General features: G+C 50.0%; 1 protein-coding gene across 3 annotated transcripts; it reads left to right on the top strand.

The window, feature by feature from the left end:
• Nucleotides 1–235: 235 nt before the first annotated feature.
• Mycl (MYCL proto-oncogene, bHLH transcription factor) lies at nucleotides 236–6,952 on the top strand. 3 transcript variants are annotated; one of them, XM_003462273.5, is made up of 3 exons: nucleotides 236–473; nucleotides 844–1,348; nucleotides 4,375–6,952. In XM_003462273.5, exons 1-3 carry the CDS (start codon nucleotides 393–395, stop codon nucleotides 4,971–4,973), a joined length of 1,185 nt encoding a protein of 394 aa, XP_003462321.1. In that variant the 5' UTR covers nucleotides 236–392; the 3' UTR covers nucleotides 4,974–6,952. The 3 variants fall into 3 exon arrangements, with proteins under 3 accessions (XP_003462321.1, XP_063092236.1, XP_012998034.1); XM_063236166.1 differs by having other exon boundaries at nucleotides 383–473; nucleotides 811–1,348; XM_013142580.2 differs by lacking the exon at nucleotides 236–473 and adding an exon at nucleotides 554–709.
• Nucleotides 6,953–7,653: the final 701 nt, after the last annotated feature.

The raw sequence follows: 7,653 nt of genomic DNA, 5'->3' as shown, positions 1-7,653 counted from the left end.
TGGCGCCGTTGGTGGCTCCCTAAACAGTCACACCTTCACCTTGCGACCGTGCGGACCTCCTGCTCCGCTCCTCCCTGGCGTACAATTCATTTGAGGGGGTCGCAGGCACAGACCACAGTGGGCGAGCTCAGCCAGGGGGTGGGGCCCGCCCCACCTGTCGACTGCCCGGGAAGGGGCGGGTCGAAGGCGGGGCTTATCCCATAGGGCCCACCCCCGTGGTCCCAGAGCCCGGGGCGCACATCTAGATATAAGGCAGCCGGGAAACAATGCGCCTGCAGCTCGCGCTCCCGCGCCAATCTCAGGAGCGTCTGGGCTGCTGTGCGCGAGCGAGGCGCGGGCCGCGCGCGCGGGAAGCGCGCTCGTGAGTGCGGGTCGCGCGCTCGGTGGCGCGCATGTGTGTGTGTGCGGGCTGCCGGGCTGCCGCGAGCCGGCGGGGAGCCTGTCCGCTCCAGGTGGCGGGCGGCGGGAGCGAGGTGAGGCTGCGGGTGGCCTGGGTACGGCACGGGTCCCGGGGGGCGAGCAGCCTGCAGGCTGTAGGCTGCCTATTGGGCACAGCGCGCCCCCGCCCGGCTCGGTAGGCCCTGGGAGCTGCGCTCCGGGCGGCGCTGGCAAAGTTTGCTTTGAACTCGCTCCCCGTAGCTTGGTCCGCGCGCTGTGAGCCTCTTCCCTGGGAGCTCTGACCCACGGCCAGGCTTTCCGGGACGCAAGGGTAGGGCTCAGGTTGGGAGCCGGTGGGCTTGGGGAGGCACGAGAGCCCGGCAGCCGACTGTGCCCAGGGACCCAGGATCCCCCTCCTCTCTCTGTTCCCAGCCCAGTTAGCACGTCCCCCCTTCCCTCCCGCAGGGAGCGGACATGGACTTCGATTCGTACCAGCACTATTTCTACGACTACGACTGCGGGGAGGATTTCTACCGCTCCACGGCGCCTAGCGAGGACATCTGGAAGAAATTCGAGCTGGTGCCGTCGCCCCCCACGTCGCCGCCCTGGGGCTCCGGTCCTGGCGCCGGGGACTCAGCGCCCGGGATTGGTCCCCCGGAGCCGTGGCCCGGTGGGGGCGTCGGGGACGAGGCGGAATCTCGGGGTCATTCGAAAGCTTGGGGCAGGAACTATGCTTCCATCATCCGCCGTGATTGCATGTGGAGCGGCTTCTCTGCCCGGGAGCGGCTGGAGAGAGCTGTGAGCGACCGGCTGGCCCCTAGCGCGCCCCGGGGGAACCCGCCCAAGGCGCCTGCAGCCCCGGACTGCACTCCCAGTCTCGAAGCCGGCAATCCGGCGCCCGCCACCCCCTGTCAGCTGGGTGAGCCCAAGACCCAGGCCTGCTCGGGGTCCGAGAGCCCAAGTGACTCTGGTAAGGACTACCTCGGGCCATCTAAGGAGGGGGGCACCCCATGGGTGGCCAGAGCTGTACTGCTGCCTGAGGTCTAGCACTGTGTCTTCTCCAGTCTTTCTGTCACCTCCCCTTTTTCAAGCTGGAACTGACGGTGTAGCCCCCAGCAGTGTCTGTCTGGCACGTGGGTGTGTTGGTAAACAGTTTGGAGACGTGGGGGAGGGAGCCAGAGTCCCTCTGATAATGATTGGAGCCCCAGGAGACCAGGGAGACTGGGTGAGGATTGGCACTTGGAGAGAACAATACTTGGGTTGGACTGTAGGGAATTTTTGTCCTTGGAAGGGCGCCCTTAAGAGTCACTCCAAGCTTGAAGCTTTTTTGTTGCTGCCTTTTCCCCTGGAAACTTGGTCTCCACTAGGGAGAGAAGCAGCAGAGCACCCTTTTGTGCAAAGCCCAAGCCTCCATCCTTTAAAAAACGTAGATTTCCTGCCTGCTTTACTTTCAGAAGCCCCTCTTGCCTCTCCCACTTTTTACCACTTGTGCCTTATTACCCATGAGATAACCAGGGGAGAAATAAATGCTCCCCATTAACAGATGGAACAACTGAGGCTTAGACATGAGAAATTCATGAAGGGAGCCCTAGCTTCCTACCGTTTAGCCAGCATCTTTTCCCCATGCTCCATTCCAGCCAAGCATCTCTTCCTTGATGTTTGAGGGTCTTCATAGTCTCAGATAGGCTAACCTGCTGCTTTCACCTAAAGTTGAAAGGTGTCCTGGCTTTGTTATCTTGCATTTGGCAAATATTCCCTGACCCCCACTTTGTACCAACCTGTGAGCTAGATACTGGGCTCGTGACCATAGAATGCAGGCTCTACTCCTCTATCCTTGATGCAAGAGCAAAGACACTAGGGCAGATGAACCTTGTGTGCCATTGGACTATGGTATTTTTCCCCCAGCCTCTTAGATCTCTGTACCTATGAGAAGTACTTACTGGGGAAGGATCCTCTTGAAGCGTACATACTGAAGCTTGTGGCACACAAATCAGAACACGGAAAACTTACATGAAGAAAAAAGAAAAGAATAACATACATGGGCATTCAAGAGGGAACTGGGGCCAAGCATAGTTGTGCATCCCTTAAGAGTTCTAGGCCAGCCTGAACTACATGTGAGACTGTTTCAAAAAGTATAAATGAAGGGGAAAAAAGGAGGGATCTGGGGAATATGGGATATGAAAGTTGTACACTTCAGGAAAAAATGAGAATAACAAGAAAAATTAAGTTACTTTTTGTTTGATCCACTACATAAAAGGTCATTTTTAACCTACTGTGTACACCAAGAGCTTCTGTCTATTTAATGGCTAGTATAGGAGTCTCCAGATGAAGAAAACAATAAAGAAGTGTCTCTACAAAGACTAGTAGAGTCTTAGAGTGGAAAAAGCATTAAAAGCATTGTTTTGGAAGTTTGAAGGTCTGAGATTGAGAATGTTACAAAGGTGCTATGTGGACTTGGCTTATCTGGGCCCCAGTTTCCTCCTTTGCAAATGAGGGGGTTGAACTTGATTGTCCTGCTGAGGACATTTCCTTATCTGGTTAGAGTCAGACACTACTCTCTGAAAAAGAATAGTATTTTAAATGATTTCTTTCCTAGAAACTTACCAGTCATGAGGTTTTTCAGACAAAATAAAAATCTGGGATTTAGGGAGGCTTCCTGAATCATTTTCTGACCTGCCCTTTAACCTGAACCTGTTTGTGGGCCCCTGGTTCACTCTCAGGCCACATGGTCTAGAACAAAATGCAACAGATTGCAAACAATGAAGTAGGGGGGTGAGGAATGTGATTGACAGCAGAACTCAGCCAATAGGGGCTAGGGGCTGGGTAAAATAGCGTTCCAAACACAGCGTAGCCAACCAATCACAGGCTTTGGGGCCAGGAGGGCTGAATGGTCAGGTTTTATTAATGGAGAAATAATGCGATTGTCCACACAATGGAAGCCTTCCTGACAAAGGGACTCAAGCTTCCTGATATGCAAAAGAGGCTGAGAACCGAGCTTTGCTGTTGTCGGACCAAAATGCATTAAGGTGGCCTCTTGTGTGGGAGCTGCAAAACATGGGTAACAAGAGGTCCCCCCCACAACCTTGCCCAGTTCCTTCTCCCCTCCCTGGGTCAATCCAACAGACCTTTGAGCCAGGAAATGGCAAGGATACATCCTGGTGTCTCCAGGTCTTTTGCATTTTAGCCCTTGTAACTGGGTTATTGTGCTGCTCATTCTCTGCCTCTGCTGTAATTAACTTGGAAATGGTTGCTTGTACCTTTGTGAAGTTCCCGAAGCTTTTGGAGACCTCTGATTACAAATCCAACTGTCTTTCTAGTCCAGGGGAGGAGGTGGGGTGAGTGACCTATAAATGATGGATGACTTTAGAAACCCGGTTGAACCCAGGAGCAAAACACTCCTCAGGGAAACTTTCCCTCCCTTCTGTGAGTGAGGAGGGATGGTTGTAGCCCTCACTTTTTTGAACCTTCAACTGAAAGGGTGGCAGAATAGAGAGGTGGAGGAATAATAGGATTTATAACTTGTGAAAAGTAACAATTCCCAAGTGCAGGCTGTGCTGGGCAGGAACAAAGGGCAGCTCTGCCCACAGACCCCTCATTTACAATTCTGATTGGGCATGAAAGAGCCCGACTGGGGAAGATCTTTATAGCTAAACTTTGTCCCAGGCCGGTAGCTCTTTCTCTCCATCCCCTCAGTGGGGGAGGGGAGAGGCTGTGCAGACTGGGGGCTGTTGGCTTGGGTCCGCCTTTTGTTCTTATCTAAGCCTTGCTGTGCAAAAGGAAATTGGAGAATATTTTCCTTCTTGGTTATTTCCCCTCCTTCCCTTCACTCTGCCCTTTGCCCAGTACAAATGAATCAGCTGTCTTTCTCCTCACTTCAATTTGTTGATATCTAAATTGGGAAAATGTCCCTTACCTTCCCAAGACCTGGCAGGGAGATTTAAAGCTGCAGGGTCTGTGTATGTGTTTCTCATGGGATATGTTTCTTCTCTTGGATAGAGGGTGAAGAAATCGATGTTGTAACAGTGGAGAAAAGGCAGTCTCTGGGTATACGGAAGCCGGTCACCATCACAGTGCGGGCAGACCCTCTGGATCCTTGCATGAAACATTTCCATATCTCTATCCATCAGCAACAGCACAACTATGCTGCCCGGTTTCCTCCAGAAAGTTGCTCCCAAGAAGAAGCCCCAGACAGGGGTCCCCAGGAAGAGACTATGGAGAGAGAAGCACCCAAGGAGAAGCAAGATGAGGAGGATGAAGAGATTGTGAGCCCTCCACTTGTAGAAAGTGAGGTGCCTCAGCCCTGCCACCTCAAACCTGTCAGTTCTGATACTGAGGATGTGAGCAAGAGGAAGAACCATAACTTCTTAGAGCGTAAAAGGCGAAATGACCTCCGCTCACGGTTCTTGGCCCTGAGGGACCAGGTGCCCACCTTGGCCAGCTGCTCTAAGGCCCCCAAAGTAGTCATCCTCAGCAAGGCCTTGGAATATCTGCAAGCCCTCGTAGGTGCTGAGAAGAGGATGGCTACAGAGAAAAGGCAACTCCGGTGCCGGCAGCAGCAACTACAGAAAAGAATTGCGTACCTCAGTGGCTACTAACTGACCAAAAAGCCTGACTTTTCTCTCTTACAAAGACACATGTTTATATTCTAACCTCCTTTTCCCCTTTAGTAATTTGCACATTTTGGTTAGGGTGAGACAGTCTGAACTGTAGATCCCAGAATGCATTGCAGCCGGTGCACACACAATAAGGGCTTGCATTCTTGGAAACCTTGAAATCCAGCTCTCCCTCTCCCTGACTCATCAGAGTGCTGTGTCCTTTCTGGCGCCTTTGGCTTCTCAGCAGGCAGCTGAGTGAGGAGCCCAGGGGTCTGCCTAGCTCACTAGCTAGCTCTGAAGAAAAGGTTGACAGATGCTATGCAACAGGTGGTGGACGTTGTCAGGGGCTCCAGCCTGCATGAAATCTCACACTCCACCGGAGCTTTAGGCTAGGAAAGGATGCTCCCACTGATGTCACTGATGTCCCACTGATGACACAAGGACAGCTGGGCCTGAACACTCTCCTGAGGCTCTTTTTTCCCTGAGACACACAAGCTGTCTTGGGTGAAGACAAGCTCATAGGCTTGATCAACATGGACCATTACCTCACTGTCAGACACTTTACAGTAGCTGAGGAGTACAAACTATATATATATATATATATATATATATATATATATATATGTATATATGATGACTTTAGGCAACACCCCTCCCTCTATTCTCAATGCTGCGACTTTGAGAACTTTTAAAGAGCTTGGCCCCTAGATTCTTTGTCTCAATGCCCTCTGGGCCCTCTTCTCTAAGGGAGAGAGCTTTCTCTCCTCACAAGGGACTTTTTTGTTTTGTTCTGCCTTTGTTATGCAATGGGCTCTGTGGTGCCCTTTACTCACAGGTCTGAAATATTTCCCCAAAATGCAAGGAAATGGTTCCTGGCCTGGGGCCTGTGGAAGGCTTGGAGCCCTAGCTCATGAACTTGTTCCCTTGCCCAGGTGTTTTCCAAGGGCCAATTGGGATTCATCTTGGACTCTTCTTAAGCAGGTATAAGGCACCTGAAAAGGAAGCACTGTACTTCTTCCTCTTTTCCACCTGCCTGTCATCTCTAGTCTTTGATTCCGTTTGAAGTTGTACTGGAACCATACAAACCTGTCCAGGGAGTTTGCTGGCTCTGTAGCCACCAGCCTGGTTCTCTGCCAGCTTCACATGAGTCAAATGCCTTTCCCAGAATCTAGGCCTTACTGAGGTTCTGGAGAGAACCGGTGGGACTCATCCAGGACTCCATAAGGTGTACTTGCTTCCTGGTGGGTTGCAAAGGCACTTCCAGGAGCTCTGCTTAGCCAGCGATGATGGATTTTGCTCTAACTGGACTCTGCAGCTCCAAGCGGAATTGAGGTATAACCTCCAAAATGGGAAAGCCACTTAACCCTGTAGGTGGCATGTGAGCAACCCCCCAACTTGGCATGGAAGAAAGATAAGCCCCTCCAAACTCTGCTCAGGATAGCAGGTGCCTGCTGGCTCTGAATTTGGAAGTAGAAGAGAAGGGATGGATGGTAAACACTCTTTGTAGCTCTGAGAAACCAAGTGCTGCTTCCAACCTACTGTCCATGATGTTCTCTTCCTGAGGTTGTTTCCTAGCCTCAGAGAACCCCAGGGGACCTTTTGGATGTACAGGCGCTCAATCTTCTGGAGCAGGGTTTTCAGGGGCCCATTGACTTTTGGAACTGTCTTGGAAGGACAGGTGGGAAATAGGTTACTAATGTCCCATCTGAATAGCTTGTGTTTTATAAGCTGCTGCTGGGTATTATGCTGGGAGGAATTTTTTTTTAATACTGTATTTTTGTATGCTTTTTGCAAAGTGGTGTTAATTGTTTTTGTACAAGGGGGGAAAAAAAACTTGGGCAATTCTCCTGTTGCAAGGGTCTGATTTATTTTGAAAGGCAGGTTTACCTGAGATTTTGTATTTAGTTGTGATTATTGATTGCCTGATTTTAAACTGTTGCCTTCTGGGACATCTAATAAAAGATTTCTCAAATATGTCAGTGGGGGCAGCTTATGCTATCTGAGTCCTTCTGAACCAAGGAAAACTATTTTAGGTTAGCATAGTGAACCAGGTGGTTGCATTTCTCTACCATGTTGTGAACCTGGTCATTCCACTCTGGGTTCCTGAAATGCCACTTCAGACATGTCTAAACAATGTAGGTTCAGTACTCAGTGGAAATGAAATTCTCTTGTGAAGAGTGCTGAATTTGTACTTTAGAAAGCTTGAAATCCCAGCTCTCCTGCTGCTTCTGTGGTCTTTTAGCTTTGCTTTCTGATTCTTAGTTCCTTTATCTGTAAAATGGGGACAGATGTTCTTTCACAGGATTTTTGCAGATAGTTAAGTCTGGTAGTAGACTAAATTGCTTTTATTTCATTTCATTCATTTATTTAGTACTGGGAATCAAACTCATGACCTTGCACTTAACCAGGCAGGTGGTGTGCCACTGAGCTATACTGCTTTTAAACTGTGAAAGAGCTATCTTTATTTCAGTGTTATGATGACGTTTTACAGAATTGTCTTTTTAAAATTCTCTGAGAATTTTTGATGTAATTTTTTTCGTTTCCTCCCTCATTAATAAAAGGAAAGTTAAGGTTCTCTTTTCTTCCCATAGTTCTCCCATAAACTTAATTGAAATGCAAAATGGGAAAATTTCCTGATGGCTCTTCCTCATAGTAGGACACTTATGTCTAAGCACTCTCC

Source organism: Cavia porcellus, unplaced genomic scaffold (assembly GCF_034190915.1).
Source record: "Cavia porcellus strain 051 isolate PalLab524CR breed Dunkin Hartley unplaced genomic scaffold, mCavPor4.1 scaffold_25, whole genome shotgun sequence".
NCBI lineage: Eukaryota > Metazoa > Chordata > Mammalia > Rodentia > Caviidae > Cavia > Cavia porcellus.
The sequence above is the reverse complement of the archived record's forward strand: the minus strand, read 5'-3'. Positions and strand labels throughout refer to the sequence as shown.